Source organism: Oreochromis niloticus, linkage group LG10 (assembly GCF_001858045.2).
Source record: "Oreochromis niloticus isolate F11D_XX linkage group LG10, O_niloticus_UMD_NMBU, whole genome shotgun sequence".
NCBI lineage: Eukaryota > Metazoa > Chordata > Actinopteri > Cichliformes > Cichlidae > Oreochromis > Oreochromis niloticus.
In genome coordinates this window covers 26,305,002-26,321,684 of record NC_031975.2, presented here as the reverse complement: position 1 = coordinate 26,321,684, position 16,683 = coordinate 26,305,002, and the positions used below count along the sequence as shown (strand labels likewise).

Here is a 16,683-nt window from a genome sequence, read left to right as displayed (position 1 = left end):
ATTTATCACGATATGAATTATTTTATATCACGATATACCACCTGACCTGTGGTCATCTGGAAAGTATGCAGTCTTTAAACAGCGAGTGGAGAGGGTGCAGTCTTTGTTTTGAGTTACTGTAAAGCATGTCGCAAATCCGGGTGCACGTAAAGCAGCACCATGTCACAAAAACACAAGACGGAGTTTCTTTGCGAAAAATATCATTTTTTTATACTATATTTTCTCTTGCATAAAGTTAAGAGTATGTATAGTGAGAAGACAACACTAATATATTTGCCACAGGCTATTTAACCCTTTAAGACCTACCATAGAACCAAGTCCGCCAGAGCTTATCTTTACATTTATTTATTTTGAGTGTCTTCATAGTTTTATTTTTGAGATACACTAATTTTTATATACTACAGGAAAAATGAAAATAAATAAATGCAAATTTGCAAAAACACAGCATGTGCATCAAAATAAACTATTTACAACAGTGCAATTTGACTTCTAAGCATCCCAGAAACGATACAGAAAAGCATAAAGTCAAACATGACTTTTAAAAATACCAACATAGACTTTGAAGCTTAAAAAACTACATTTTCCGCGAAAATGACGTCACTTCCGGTTTCGGACAGGTAATGGCGGACATAAGATAGTTCCCGCTGACTTATATTCCAAAGTAGGAAGTGTTATGAACAGCTGATCGGCTGGCAAAGCCTGTTTCTGGAATATTGTGTTTTTGTTGCTGCAAGTCTGGAATATTATGTTTTTGTTGCTGGAAGTGCTTTTTATGCAATTTTTTGCAAAGCTATATGTGGAAGAAAACCGTGACCTAGGGCAAGCTAATGGAATAAGATGTAAGTACAACTCCTACGGTTTCATATGCAAAAAAACCATTATTGCGCTACCTTACGTGGTTACAGTTCTACAGGGATTTAAAAATAGTTAGGCAAAACGGAGTTTGCCTGCTCCGACCGGTTGTAAAGGGTTAATGATATATTTTATGTAATAATTTGTAAAATTCGGGTTAGAAACGATAGAAACGATAGAAGACAAATGGCACGATAGACACTTTTCTATCGTCCACACGATATATATCGTCATATCGCCCAGCACTACTTCCCACTGTCACCAACAATCAGGGGTTGTCTGATTGTTTGTGTTTTCTTTCTATAATCGTTGGGTCTTTACCTTACTACCTTACAACAACTTAGGCAACGGTTGCTGTGCTTTGGAGCTATATAAATAAAACTGAATTTAAATAAATGAAACATGATCACAAACCCAAACAGACAAAATCACCATCCAATGTCTTGCAGTTTTAGAAAAATTAATAATTTAATTCTTCAATATTTATTGCAAATATGCTCACAATATCTTCTTTATTTGTTTATTATTTGGTTTTTGTGTCATTTATTTTAGTAGTAAAAACAGTCATCATGTAAACTTGAGACTGTATGTCTGTCATTGATGTCAGACTTTTGATTTTGTAAAAAGTATTAAACTGTATTTATCTAAGGTTCAGAAGGGAGATCACAACTCCTAGACTCGCTGTCAGATAACCTCTACCAGGGGATCTGTCAGCCATCGATCTTCACTCAGGCCCATCCCAAACTGCATTCTCAGGTCTAGCTCATTGCTTACCATCCATCTGTCTACAAATGTTGACTAATTGTGGTTGAAGTTGTGAAAGATTTAACATATTTAATCTGGATCTGGTTTCTCACCTGTCGACACACACGGGACTTCTCCAGCAGGTACTGCTCTATTTTGGCTCCTTCGATGGCCCCTCGCTTGTTGAAGTGGATATCTATGTACTTCCCAAAGCGACTGGAGTTGTCATTTCGAATTGTCTTGGCATTGCCGAAAGCTGAAGAAATTGACAAACCAGACGATGAAGGTGACCCATGACACTTTCTTCCATGTTCACTGTCCATTCGTGGACTGAAGGTGATCTTTTTTGGAGTTTAATGCTTACCTTCGAGGATAGGCGTGGCTTCTAGGACTTGCTGCTCTATCCAGGAGTGCTGCCCGCTGATGGCAGCGAGGAACTGCAGAATCAGCTTTGTGCTCTCAGTCTTCCCAGCTCCAGACTCACCGCTGCCTCATAAAGAAAACAGTGACACAGTCATGCAATAAACATGATGATTTCATTACAAAAAAACTATTCAAACAGCAGCAGCACACAAAGGATACTAACTATGACCAGCCTCCTTTTTAACCAACAGAGGCTTGCAGATTAACTGTAGAGTTTTTCCTGTTTAGAAATGGTGCACGTCCATCACTTTGAGTTCTTATGAAATGATCGTGCACACAAACCTGATGATGCAGCACTGGTCCTTGTTGTTCCGCTGCATGTTGAAGTAACAGTTGTCCGCGATGGCGAATATGTGTGGCGGCATCTCGCCGATCTTCTTATTGGTGTAGAGGCGGATCTGGTCTGGAGTGTAGATGGGCAGCAGCTGGTAAGGGTTGACTGCTACCAGTATTGAGCCTGTATACGTCTGCAGAAACCCAAAGACAGACGACAGTCGATGTTTTAAACATGAGATCGATCAAACACTCAGGGACAAAATATGTGAATCAAACACTACTAACATGGTATAAAACACAAAATTTTATGCTCTCCAAAATATATGAGATGATTATAAAAATAATGTCACTGTATTATTCCTATTTAGTGGTCTTCACTTTGACTTACTAGCATTTCTACGATTGGGTGTTTTACATTTTTTCAATTACATTTTTTTCCTGTGTAATCACACAATTGAGTGGATTGGTTTACTGAATGTATATGAGTGGCTGTTTAAAATTTTTCCTATTAAGATTTTTTTTCTACTCAAACATTTATGCTGTGTACAGTAACGCCTGATGACCCTGATGAAGGCTAATCAAGTCATAAAGCTGTTCTTTATACTACAAGTACAAATGCCTGTTTCTATCAGTGAACCTCCAGTCAAACAGCAAGGAAGGGACGTTCGGCTTTATTTATAGCAACGAGTAAATGCTGCTGTTGCTGGGCGCTTAAGGTGCAAGTAAACAGATTAACCTGAATAAGACCTTAACTGGGCCAAAGCCAGTGGTTACTGCTTTGCTGAACACGTGAGTAAAAGGCCTGGAAGTTACAGAAACTAATTGCACCTCAGGCGATCGTAAATGCAGCTGCGTTGGTGCCACAAAGGGAAACTTACGTAGATGACGCATTCATTATAGCGGATTAGCAGGTTACGGAGGATGCCAGCTTCATTGAGGTCACCCAGACGGATCATATCCTCCACCCCATGTATGGAGGTCGGGTGCATGGGTTTGATGTTGGTGGCATTTTGAGGGGAAATCCAGTGCTCCTGCATTGGTGAGGAAAGAGGAAATCGATCAGAGGAACAAAGGCCACATGAAGTCCCACTGACTCGTCCTTCTTTGACGGAAACAATTAATTGGCAGTTTTGTGTCATTTTAAAAGGACAAAAAAAAAATCTGTATGCTGATTTGATCCCCCCCCCCCAAAAAAACACAAACAAACAAAAACAGGCAAAATGAAGTTCAAAAGCCAAAGGAAACCATATCGGGAACACACTAAAAACAAGAGATCAGAACGCAGTACGACGTAACAAAGAACACAGGCAAACTGAGGCTAAAAATACACATGACACAAGAAGGTAAGTGGAAACAGGAGGGGAACTAAACACAACTGAACACAATTAAGGTAAATGACAGAAACTAAAACTAGAGATAATGCATGCGAGATTAAGTAAAACACAAAATAAATAGAAACACTGAACATAGCACAGGAATAAAACATGAACTCTGATACAAACAGAAGCTGGAACTAAGAATCAAAGGCTCAAAATACTAAGTTAAAACCATTTAAGACCCATGACCATGAAAAGCATTACAAATTATTGGACGCAGATTAGGTTTAATGGTCTAATACAATGCAAGTGTGCAACAGTAAAACACAGTCTGAGTTTTGGACTCTGAATTCAGGTCTATTGTTAAGTATTGTTGATTTATTTAGAATCTAAGCTTGGGCGTTTAGAGCTCTTAGTTTATAAATTTCAAATTTTTTTCCTCTGTTTTTGGCCTTTAGTTCTTATTACTTGTGTACTCTGGTTTTTGTCGTATCCTTTCATCAAGTCCTCCCTGATTATACTCTGTGTGTGTATATCTACACAGTCTCCTTTGTTTTCATATCTGAAAAACTTAAATTCTAGTATTTCATGTTTACATAGTCTACCTTGGAGTCCTGCTTTCAGGTCCTTCCTGCTTTTCTGCAGACTTACCCGGCCTTCATCATCCAGAACCTGGATCTGTCCAGAGTCGCACAGTTTGACCACGGCTCCCACGGGGACGTCAAACTCCCGGCCCCTTTTAAGATCCAGCCACACATAGTCCCCCTGGATTACAAAACTTTAGTTAAAGACTGCAGGAAGTAATAGAATAACATCATAATATCAGAGCAAACTGAAGCTGAATGTTTTGTATCTCCCTGGGAAAGTTCAGAGCACTTGTTAAAACAAATCTGTAACCAAAGATGTCAACTGTTTGTAATCGTATAATTTCTTATCTCATACTTATACTTTAACTCTTTTTATTCCTAGAGGTTATTTTGAAATTTGAGCAGAAAACATCAGGTTTTCCCCATAACAGCTGCAAAACCTGATGAGCTGCATGTGCTTTAGCTGTACATGACATTTGTTACGGTCTCCTTGTCTGCATTCAACTATTTGAATATACATGTTGGATAACCAGGAAATATCAGCTGCACCACATACCCAGTTACCCAGCTTTTCAGCTGCCAACTAGTTACATTTTTGAGGATTTAGCCTGAAAAAAGGATTTAAACTTGACCACATCCACCAGAAAGGCCATGATGTAACACTGAGACTTAGATAACCCTATGTAACAACAAATAAGGCTTAATTTTCCTGAGGTGGAACCAACATTTAGCAAAAACCATGCCTGAGCAGGTTGCTACAGGAGGTATTAAAAATCTACAAAACAGTCAACCAATCATGGCACTGACTGTGCCATTAGACATACTATGAAAAGCAAGCCCCCTGGAGATGAACACAGTCGACCCTAAAAAACTGCATTTATCATCTTAGACGTGTCAGCACAGAGGTCATTTTGTGTTTTGCCAATGAATGAAAAACACGAGGTGTCATTTAGATGTAAATCAGAAGGGGAGCTGGTACAAACCTCATCATAACACTGCAGCACGATGCTCAGTGTTCATCCCCACAGTCTAGACTGTGACCTTAAAGATGCTATTTTTGCTTCCATTTAACAACATCCAGATGTCTCCCACTCGAATGAGATTCATAGCCGTGGCTCTGAGCTGAGATTGAAACGGTGCAGGAGTGTCTGAGTCGTGCCCTGTAGGACTCTCGGGGGGAAAGGCACTGGCATCTAGTTATTGAAAGGGAAACTATTGATGGCCTGATATGAGGTAACTGCCCAGCTTTTGCTATATTTAGTGTGTCAGGACTGTGGAGCTCACGCTGAATAAGTCATTCTTTCTCACAATTTGATTTTCGGTTGTTTCTTTTTACATTTTAATTTAATTTAAAATCATTAAACCTGCTGGCTGGCCCACCATAACAAACAAACATTCCCATAAGACACTGAAATGTCAGGTTAAACTGACCTACTTGCATGAGTTGATGCTAAAGAGACCTAAACTATGCTTTTTGTGTGAAAGTAGTAGAGCCACAATCTGGATTTTAAGTCGATCTTTTATGAACAGAGGCACTGGCAAGGTTGATGTAAAGATTATGGCATCTCATAATAACAATATGGAAGAAGAAAATGAACGAGTTCAATAACCTTCCGCCCTCCTTCGATAAATCCCAAATGATCCTTCAGACAGACAGTAAAAAAGTGCTGCTGTGCTCAGATCTTCACCTACTGACTTCTGAGCCCTTACAAAATTGATTTTAATTTTCCCTTCTTTAATAATTAAATACAGAATACCGTGTATCAAGTTTGTGGTTATGGATTTAAGGCTTAAATCATTAGGGAAAGCTCTGTACCTCAGTGGAAAATCAAAAAGAAACCATCATAATACAAATGCACTGAAGCTTGATCACCCTAACCTCAACTCTAACCCCCGGCAAAAATAACTTCTCCTGAGTCTCTGCAATTAAACAAAAAAAAATAAAATAAATATTCTAACTGACACACAAAAAAATAAAAAACACTAGTCTGTTTAGCCTTTCTCTAAAAAATAATGTTACAGTAGAGTCAGCATCTATGAAGACTTAGACCTCAGACAATCAAAGCTTCTGATATGAAATAACTTGAAATTTCAAATTATTTTCTCAAAATTTTGAGATAGTAACCCAAACTTTTGACTTATGGATTCATGCAATTTTTTTCCTCCACTGGCAAAAACACTGGTCCACTGGTCGCTACGTAAAAATCTTTTGGCGAGTAATGCATTGAAAAGTTCCTTGTAATTGCATTGTTCTCCAATATATTTTTGTGATATCAACTTGGGTGCAAATACTTGCAGAAAGGTAGGGAAACTGCAAAAAGTGTGATGCAAACCAGAAACTGAGACTCGTTTCCTTCAAAGTAAAATCTGTGCCTCTCTGCTACAACTAATAAACTGCTGATGTCAACGTCTAACCAGGTCCCAGTACAACATGGACACCAAGAAAAACTCCACCTAAGTTTAAAAATAATAAATATCAGCAAAGGAAAAAAATATCACCTGACTTTTTCCATTAATGTCCATCCATAATTCCCACAGAACGTTTGTACACAAACGAACTTAAGAACTTAGTTTTAATACACAGACAGGACAAAGAGGTTGGAAGTGAATGTCTACAGACGAGGGTTCTGTAGACATTCAGAAACTGCTAAAGAACAAACAGAACCATTTGGTACAGGACCCACCTGTTGCAGAATGACCATGGTTCAGCCTCGTGTTGATTCCAGGTCATCAGAAGTCACCATATGAGGGCTCTAAAATGAAACCAGTCACAGACATTACATTAACTTATATGTATGAATTACACATTTTTATACACACAGTTTGAGGGAAAGTCACCAAAACAAAGACTGTTCAACAGGTTTCTTTGGATAATGGTTGACGAGATGAGAGAACAGATGAGGGGAAAGAAACAGGATACACAGGTTTTTCATGTTCTTTACCACGTGGGGTTGAGACCAAGAAAAAACATCTATTTTTAATTTAATATGATATACTATGCTTTTTTCCACCTCTATACTATTAACTCTACTCAAAATAGGCACTTCCTCTTATTTTGAGCCAGCTTTCTTTTGATTGGCTGCTTCTCACAGTCTGAAATGAGCTGAAACACGGATGATTTTGCCAACACGAGAGTATGTCAGCATTAGCAATGTACACAAAAGATATCTAAGTTAATATTGTTGTCAGTCTGTGCTGCCATCATCAACCTCTATTTATTACAAACCATCTACAGTATTTTTACAGGTGCGTAGGATTGAAGTTATGACTGCGTTCATTTAGTTTTGGAGCATTTAGGAGCAAATCTAAGCTGTCCTGACACAAACATTAGGCCTCTTAGCACCTACAAAGCTGTTATGGTGAACATTTTTGGCTAACTCCCACCAATACAGAGCAGTATTATCAGTATTATCATTAATTTAGATTCATGTTGAATTTTAGACTCTCTTTTAGCTCTGTTTGAGCCTCCACCCATTCCTAATGAAAACATGTCACTCTATAACTTCAAAAAGCTCCACTGATCTCAAAGGGCAATGGACTGCATTTGTGGTAGAGCTATGTGCCATAAAATCACTATAAAAGTTGCAGAGACTGTGTACACCAGACACATTTCATATTGCACACTTAAATAAAGTAGATCAGAGATGTGCTATAGTTGGTGATGGGTTTTAGGAGCCATAAGAGGTCCGAGATCTAATATGAGGAGGTGAATAAAAAGTCTGATTTTCATTCCTGACCACCATCAGTCCTTTCAGAGCAGAGACACACAGTCCTGTGGTTCAACCGGTGAAGGAAACAGGGGGCGGGTGCAGAGTTTAAAGGGTCTGATAGGGGCTGTTAAAGGCTTACTGGGATTCCTGGGGCTAATCCCATCGCTTAAGTACGAGGCATAGTTGTTGCAGCTATGACTGCTGAATCATTTTTTTCCTCCCACATTAGGCTGTCGTACTGTTTTTGGACTCATTTATATTAAAGGTGATGTGGCTGTTACATATAGTAGGATACATGTTTATAGTGGCCTTTTTGTCTCAGGAACTATAGAAGAGGAATTGTTAGTCTTTAAAGATTTGTATTCTGAAGCATGTACTGACTATAGCACACACAGAAAAACTACTAGAGTTTAGAGTTTGAGTGACACAAGCTAATTAAACAGGGCGAGGTTTGGAGCTGTTATAAAACAAATAGATTGGTTTGAATTAATTATTAAAGGCAAGATGAATGAGCGAATGGAAATAAAACTAAGATGACTGCTTCTCTGCTAATTCATTCTGAGGAAAAACAAACACGTTAGTAATATAAATAGCCTGTGTGGCCAGAAAAGAAACCCAACGACCCAGGATATGAGTGATGATGTGCAGATAAACCATGTCACGGGGGAGGGGCTAAATCTATTAAATACTAATAAATCTATTAACATTTATTTAGACTGCAAATCAAAGAAAACTGTATTAAAGTCGGATTATATGCATATAAAAAATAAGCTTCATCTGGTGAAGTGAAGCTTTTGAAGGGCAATAGAGTGGATGATATACAGCGTGCAGTTAATTACCAGTCACAATATGTTCATTTTAGGACAAGACAGAGCTTCTAATCCAGAACCACAGGGTGCCAATCTGGCAACCGTCCCAAACACAGACACTTAGCTCTCCACCTGACTTCACAATGTGGACTGGAGTCATCGTGGCCTCACATTTTTCCACTAGTTTTTATTTTTATTTTATTTTAATTATAAGTACTTATTCAAACACCTTTTTTCTCTTTTTTAAGAGTGAAAGAGAAAAAATGCAATAAAAAACAGGAACAGGACTTAGTAAATGTATAAGTATAATTTAACAGAATAAAAGTAATGCAAAGGTACATTTGGGCAAACTATGGAGAAGGTGACTCCATTATAAACTTTCCATTATAAAAATTGGTCCCACTTTAAGGGTGTAATCCCACTGTAATCAGACGAATTTCAATGCATTTTATTTGAATCTCCAAAAGTTGAATCTGTTCATCTGGACGTAGCGTTTTGTGGGAGAAACGTTTCGTCACTCATCCAAGTGACTTCTTCAGTCTCAGACTGAAGAAGTCACTTGGATGAGTGACGAAACGTTTCTCCCACAAAACGCTACGTCCAGATGAACAGATTCAACTTTTGGAGATTTACTTTCCTGGATGATTGAGAATGCATCAAGACATTTTATTTGAAGTTACATGCGACTATATCTCCTGAAAAGTAGGCAAACTAGAATAAAGGGGACCTGAGTGAAGTTTTTACAGGAAAAAGGAACTTACTAGTTGTTGTTTTAAGTTGTTTTAAGTAATGCACATGCAATTTAATGTTATTTTTGCAGAAGAACAAACACTATTTCCCCATTTGAATTTTTTACATCTTTATTTAGTATTCATTATGTCAGTGTGCATGATGGATGTTCTATTATTCAACTGTCCTGAAAAGTGCAGTGTATTTACAACATAAGATGAAGAAATTGTTTGTTTTACTGCAAAATTACCTTAAAATTAAGGAGTACTTAAATTACTCCCAGATTAATTTGTTTCCTTTCCTGTGAAATACGTGAAGCTATACAACATTTAAAGCTACTTATACACCACTTAAAGCATTAACAGGCTGATTTCTGTTGACATATGTTGACAAAAAAAGAAAGAAACCAAATAAATTTCCTGTGTATTTTTATGTTATTTTAATTTTGTAAGTACACACAGTGTTTATTTTTTTTTTTTTTACCAATATTCCAGTTTGCTAAAATATTTTCCTCACTCAGTTTTAATTTTTAGTTTAGCCCTGTTTACTCTGACAATTTAAGCAAGTGTTTGCAGCAGTCCTGCTTTTATGAAATTTACTTTTCAGGTTTTCAATTCTTGCACAAATATTAACCACCAATTTAATTTTCTGTGTTCTATTGTAACTTTACTCCAAAAGTCTTCTACATCAAATTTTGTGAACTTTTATTCCCTGTTTTCTTTTCAAAATGCTGCTTTAGATTGTTTAATGCACTTTGCAATTCCTGGGTGTAAAAAGCGATTTATAATTCAACATTTCTTGCCTGCTTACTAACACTGCCTTGTTTAATAAAAAAAAGTAATAATAATATAATAAAAGATCCAAACCATTATCACAGTAACCTATGTAACTGACACGCTTTTGCATTGAGCTGCTTATGAAGAGGATGCTGTGACACAATGTGATCTCCATCCATCCATCCATCCTCATCCGCTTTATCCGAGATCGGGTCGCGGGGGCAGCAGCCTAAGCAGAGAAGCCCAGACCTCCCTCTCCCCAGCCACCTCCTCCAGCTCATCCGGGGGAACACCAAGGCGTTCCCAGGCCAGCCGAGAGATATAATCTCTCCAGCGCGTCCTGGGTCTGCCCCGGGGCCTCCTCCCGGTGGGACATGCCCGGAACACCTCACCCAGGAGGCGCCCAGGGGGCATCCTTGTCAGATGCCCGAACCACCTCAACTGGCTCCTTTCGATGTGGAGGAGCAGCGGCTCTACTCTGAGCCCCTCCCGGATGGCCGAACTTCTCACCCTATCTCTAAGGGAGAGGCCAGCCACCCTTCGGAGGAAGCTCATTTCTGCCGCTTGTATCCGCGATCTCGTTCTTTCGGTCACTACCCACAGCTCGTGGCCATAGGTGAGGGTAGGGACGTAGATCGACCGGTAAATTGAGAGCTTCGCTTTTACACTCAGCTCCCTCTTCACCACGACGGACCGGTGCAGCGTCCGCATCACTGCAGCCGCAGCACCAATCCGTCTGTCGATCTCCGGCTCCCTTCTCCCATCACTCGCGAACAAGACCCCGAGATACTTAAACTCCTCCACTTGGGGCAGGAACTCATCCCCGACCCGGAGTGGGCACTCCACCCTTTTCCGGCTGAGAACCATGGCCTCAGATTTGGAGGTGCTGATCCTCATTCCCGCTGCTTCACACTCGGCTGCGAACCGTTCCAGTGCGAGCTGGAGGCCCTCACCCGATGAAGCCAACAGAACCACATCATCCGCAAAAAGCAGAGATGAGATTCTGAGGCCACCGAAGTGAAAGCCCTCCGCCACTTGGCTGCGCCTAGAAATCCTGTCCATAAAAATTATGAACAGAATCGGTGATAAAGGGCAGCCCTGGCGGAGCCCATCACCCACCGGAAACGAATCCGACTTATTGCCGGCAATGCGAACCAAACTCTTACAACGGTTGTATAGGGATCGAATGGCCCGTAGCAATGGGCCAGACACCACATACTCCCGCAACACCTCCCACAGGACACCCCGAGGGACACGGTCGAATGCCTTCTCCAAGTCCACAAAACACATGTAGACTGGTTGGGCAAACTCCCATGCACCCTCAAGTATCCTTGAGAGGATAAAGAGCTGGTCCAGTGTTCCGCGACCAGGACGAAAACCGCATTGTTCCTCCTGTATCCGAGGTTCGACTAACGGACGAACTCTCCTTTCCAGCACCCTGGCATAGACTTTCCCAGGGAGGCTGAGGAGTGTGATCCCTGATCTTGTCACATTGTCAGGAGTGTGACAATGTGATCTGTTGGAGGTAATCCCCATTTATTCAGATAGCAGCAAAGGATAAGCAACACCATATAAACAAACTGCCTGACTTTGAATTTCTGTGCAGAAACAGCGCAAGAGTTGTCTCAATTCACCAGAACCTGAACATATTTATGAGCAAGACATAATACTGATATATTGGGGTAATACTGAAAATAGGAGCGAAAAAATAAGTACAAAAAGTTCCTAAAGTAGAACCTAAATCATTTATAGGGAGAAATAAAAGAGAAGATAAAAGTGCTGTGGAGCTTAGAGGACAGCCAGGTATAAGAAATACTTTAGTAGTTCAACAGATTTTGCTCACAAGAGTACAAGAAATTGTACAACACCACTTAAATCCTTATCACTAAAGTCTTCTTCTTTCAGCTGCTCCCTGTGGGGGTCACCACAGCAGATCATCTGCCTCCACCTCACCCCTGCCTCACACAAACCCTCTGCATGTCCTCCTTCACTACATCCATAAATCTTCAACATCCTTTGTGCGACATATCCACTCTCCCAACTCTGTACATGTCCAAACCATCTCAGCAGTCCTTCCCTAACTTTGTCTGCAAACTGTTCAACCTGAGCTGTCCTTCTGATGTAATCAGTTGAACTGTCCACTCCCAATTTAAATCTCAACACCTTCAACTCTGCTACCTTCAGCTCGGCCTCCTCCTGTTGTCCTTAATCCATACATCATGGTACATCTTAGCCACTCTCGCAACTACCGGACCCCTCGCTGCACACAGCAGACAAGAATAAAGAGCCAAATCTTAACGGAACTGTTCCACATAGCTGAGGCACAATATGACATGAATCGTGCCCAATATATGATGACAGGATGCAAACATTAGGCTCATAAACAGGTGAGAAAATTGATCATGAAACCATTAAAAAGTAGGCCAGTCTTGAAACTACAAAGTCTCTTAAGAAAATAACAAAACATAAAACACCCTCATTGTTGATAGATTTTACCAGCCCAAAAGCCGAACTTGCATAGCATATAACAATCATTGGGAAAAGGTGTGTCTATCATGCATCGTGTTAGATTGAAACCATGATTTTATAAATCAGTGTATAAAAATTTTTAAACACCCTTATCTATTCTTTTGTTTATTATTATACATTTTCTGCTGAGTTTGTTCTTGAGGGTTTTTTTTTTGATAGTCCCTCGACTTGTCTTCCATGATTACTTTCAGCTGTGTTCCCCTGATGTTTCCCATCTTCCCTTTTGTATAATTAAACCTTCAACTGCTTGTGTTCTTGTTCTGTAACACTGACTGTTTGAAATTTTTATCTGCCAGTGAGTTTCCCTCAGCTGCAGTCTGGAGTTTTGGACTCTTGCCCCAATAAAGATGTGTTTTAAAAAAAATAAGTTTTATTGTCTACATTTGGGGGGATTTGACGGTGCTGTGATGTCTGCCTTTTGTGAAGGGAGTACTGCGGCACGCCACCTTCCCACAGCCTTGGTAATAGATGCTAAGATATTTAACTAAAACTACAAACACGAAGCTCATGTTTGTGGCTCCAGAGAAAACCGCTTAAAAATTCAATGGCAATGTTGAGATATTCTAATCTGCATGAAATCAGGGGACTGAATAGAAAACCAACATTAGCTTCATGGTTAATGAGGCTATAAACTGGCTGATAGGCCACAAAAAGCTGACAGATCTTGATTGAATAATTAAGCACCTCCCAGGTGTTGTTTGTGTCTTAGTCTTATAATCAGCTCTCACTGGGCAACTGAAAGTTTATTGTTAATTTTTTCTCTTTTTTCACTTGCCAAAATCTAAAAAAGTTTACTAATAGAAATTACACAAAACATATTAACTTTCCTGCTGTTTTTCTGCCTAACAACTATTTCTTCAACCTCTTCTTACGAGACCCAGAGTCACTCTGCTCTGAGATTTTCATGTAACGGCTGAGAGAAATCTTTAAGTCCCTGGCAGCTAATCTCTGTGTGTGGCCTCTAATACTATTCGAACAAGTGTTTGTACAGCACATGCGTCCGGTGCGACTCACATGGCAGGGATTCACAGGCGCCGGCGCACAGGGGCGCGCAACGTTCATCATCGATCAAGAGAGTTCAGGAGACTTGCTTCCATGAGGTCAAGTGCTTCAGTGTCTGCAAAACACAACATAGGAGAACCTCAAAAGTCAATAAAAATACTCAAACGGGGCATGTCAGCAACATCTAAAGGTACTTTTTACTCTTTTAATACCACAACTGTATCCCTACTTCTTTCTAGGATCTAACTTTTATATGTCAAACATATGGTGGGCCAATAAAATTGATTAAATGGTGTACATTGGCGCCAATTTGACAAACTGCAATCATATAGTTCTCTAAAGACCATAATCTCTGAGAAGGCCCTTGTGTGTTGTATATGTGCACAAATGATTTATGTGGTAATGCATTCAAGCATGGCCCAATCCAACCAACTGTTGGGTTATAGGGTGACAGGTACGGTACACCCTAGAGAGGTCACCTGTCTGCCGCTGGGCTTCTCAATTCATATTTAAACTGACCTAAATCTAAAGCTATTTAAACTCTTTACAATGAAGCTGTAAAGGCCCAACCCTTTGGTTTGCTAACAAAAAACCCCCATTTTTCATATAATAGTGTTAGATATGTTTGCTTTCTTGGATCACAGGCAGACTCGCTGGTTCGACTTTGCAACTTCTTGGTGTTTTCCTCACGTATCCCATCTTGATTTTGCATAAAAATTAAATTATTGAGCTCTGAAACAGCTGTTAAATCCCCCCAACTCAGGATATCTACACTTTAAGTCCATTTGGTCTCATAAATGTGGTTGAAAACCATCCAAAATGTGCTAGAAAAGGAGCGCCTTGAGTAAAGAGCTGAAACAATCAGTTAATCAGTTCGGGGATTATCAAATTAAAAATGCCATTCTCTAGTTTCAGCTTCTTCAATGGGAGAATCTCCTGCTGCCATAATTTAGTTTGAAAAGCTCTCAGCGTTTGACGTTTGTATTCACTGCTCCTCTCTAACCTGCTGTAATGCATGAACGATGTTCCTCTGTGCCGCTTTCATTGGTTTTTGCTCTCACAGAGACACTTAAAAACGCTCCTATGTGACAAGAGGTGATCTCTAATCTAATTTAGAGGAAACCATCCAGACTTCATGGAATAAATACACAGTGCAGCCAGATCTATTTATTTTGAGGGAAACATAATGGCTGCTTTAAGTGCTGGCACAGGACGAAGTGAGCAATAAGAGGCTTTGGTCTAAAGCTATAGCAGAGCAGCAGCCCTCTGGCCTAATAAGCCCTCAGGCCTCAACCCATGTTCGTCTGCCCCACTTACCTCTCAGCACAATTCATAAGATCCACTATTCTTTTCTTCTGTCATCTGTTGTCTTCTGCTCAAAGTTAACAGGATGGCCGAAGAAGGGCTGGAGAAGAACCTGGAGAATGAAGTAGTTTTCTCTGCTCCTGCCTTTTTCTTAGATCTCTCCAATAGACTTCTGCTCTTCTGGTTGCGTTGTGGTCGCAGCCTCCTGCAGGTGGCTTGCAGCCCTCTCACAGTCTGATGTCTGGGTCAGTAACGGGGCTCCCGAGACTCTCTTGCTGCGTCTCATTCATGGCTGCTAATCCTGATTAGCTGGGAGGGTGGAGCCTGTTGGTGGCACATACTGTATAGGGATCAGCTGGGGGAAGGAGGTGAACCAGGTCATGATTTCCAAGTTCTGGTTATGGTATGAATTTTAAAGGGAATGCGGATCATCTGGCTTTTTGTGTCTTGTTTATGATCAGAACCTCCCCGGTGTCCCTTTGTATACTGTTTAGACCCATTCATCTAACCCGAGGGTGCAACACACAGTGGTGGGGGAGGTCTTTCAGGTTTGTAATGAATCTCAGTGCTCCATGACAGATGCATGCATGTAAATAACACTGCTTTAATTCAGCTCTTAATAAATATATTATATATGGAAGGGGTGTCAAACATAAGGTCCAGGGCCAGAATCAGCCCAGCAAAAACTCCAACCTGGCCCACTGGATTAAGTGGGCCAGGTTGACAGAAAATGCTAAATAGGTAATTTCTACCAAGGTCAAAGTGGGCCGTATGTGGCCCACGATGTAACATGAATTTGACATCCCTGATATCTAGAGTTACATTGTTACACGTAACTGTATGAAGGGCTTCCATCATCTTTTAATCTGAAAATATCTGGGTTTTTATATTTCCTGTTCTAAAAAATCCGTTTTTAATTTCTGTCATAAAGAACAAAAATCAGGCACCAGGTGAAAGCTCAGCCTATACTTTTATATAACACAGCAAAGTTAAATTGATTATTCAGATTTTGTTATTAATTATTCCTAACTTACGTCCAAGTTTTCTTGTCTTCTTCACCGTTTGCCTGAGTGAGTCAGAGTGCGCCGAGCTGATATCAGCCACTTTTGTTTCTTAGCAGAGAGAACTCCTTAAATGTTCAACTTCACCGTTTATTTAGATTTGTTTTAATAGTTTAAATATATTTCAGCAGTGATGATTTTCATGAATCATCAACAGCTGATACAGAGTGTCTGAAAATGTAATAGGACCCTAAACTAAAAAACTATGGCTCAGTGTTCAAAGGACTAAATAATCCACTTATCAATAGTGTAGATATCGGTGTCGGTATTGTGTTGGATCGATATTAGAGGAACAGGATCGATGCTTTAGTTTGGTCTTTGGTTTCTTCTAAGTAGACATTGCTCTTTTTTCATGAAAAGGGAGCTCTGTTTGTGCAAACATCGCTCCCCCCATGCATTCACACTTTCTTTTCTTTTCGTACTTTATTCTCCAGAGCAGGTTTTGTTTGTATAGTGGCTTTCTATCTGCCTATTTTTTTTTTTATTACATTGGTGTAATATGAATGGCCATGATGGAGGTCTTTATCATTCAGAAAAGCTATAAAACTTACAAAATTACAAATC

At 39.9% G+C, this 16,683-nt stretch overlaps 1 protein-coding gene across 3 annotated transcripts in view; it reads right to left on the bottom strand.

Annotated features, from left to right (window-relative positions):
- Window positions 1-15,595, bottom strand: part of myo7ab (myosin VIIAb) — a 53,137-nt gene extending 37,542 nt beyond the window's left edge. Inside the window, exons 1-8 of one of the 3 annotated variants that reach the window (XM_019363838.2) lie at window positions 15,071-15,595; window positions 13,766-13,868; window positions 6,883-6,951; window positions 4,263-4,376; window positions 3,174-3,326; window positions 2,302-2,486; window positions 1,961-2,082; window positions 1,710-1,852 (exon numbers count right to left, since the gene is read on the bottom strand). In XM_019363838.2, the coding sequence (XP_019219383.1) occupies window positions 1,710-1,852; window positions 1,961-2,082; window positions 2,302-2,486; window positions 3,174-3,326; window positions 4,263-4,376; window positions 6,883-6,900 (735 nt within the window). In that variant the 5' untranslated portion in view covers window positions 6,901-6,951; window positions 13,766-13,868; window positions 15,071-15,595. Of the gene's footprint in view, window positions 1-1,709; window positions 1,853-1,960; window positions 2,083-2,301; window positions 2,487-3,173; window positions 3,327-4,262; window positions 4,377-6,882; window positions 6,952-13,765; window positions 14,220-15,070 lie in introns of those variants that run through there. The other 2 variants (XM_025910793.1, XM_025910792.1) reach the window with 2 other exon arrangements.
- Window positions 15,596-16,683: the final 1,088 nt, after the last annotated feature.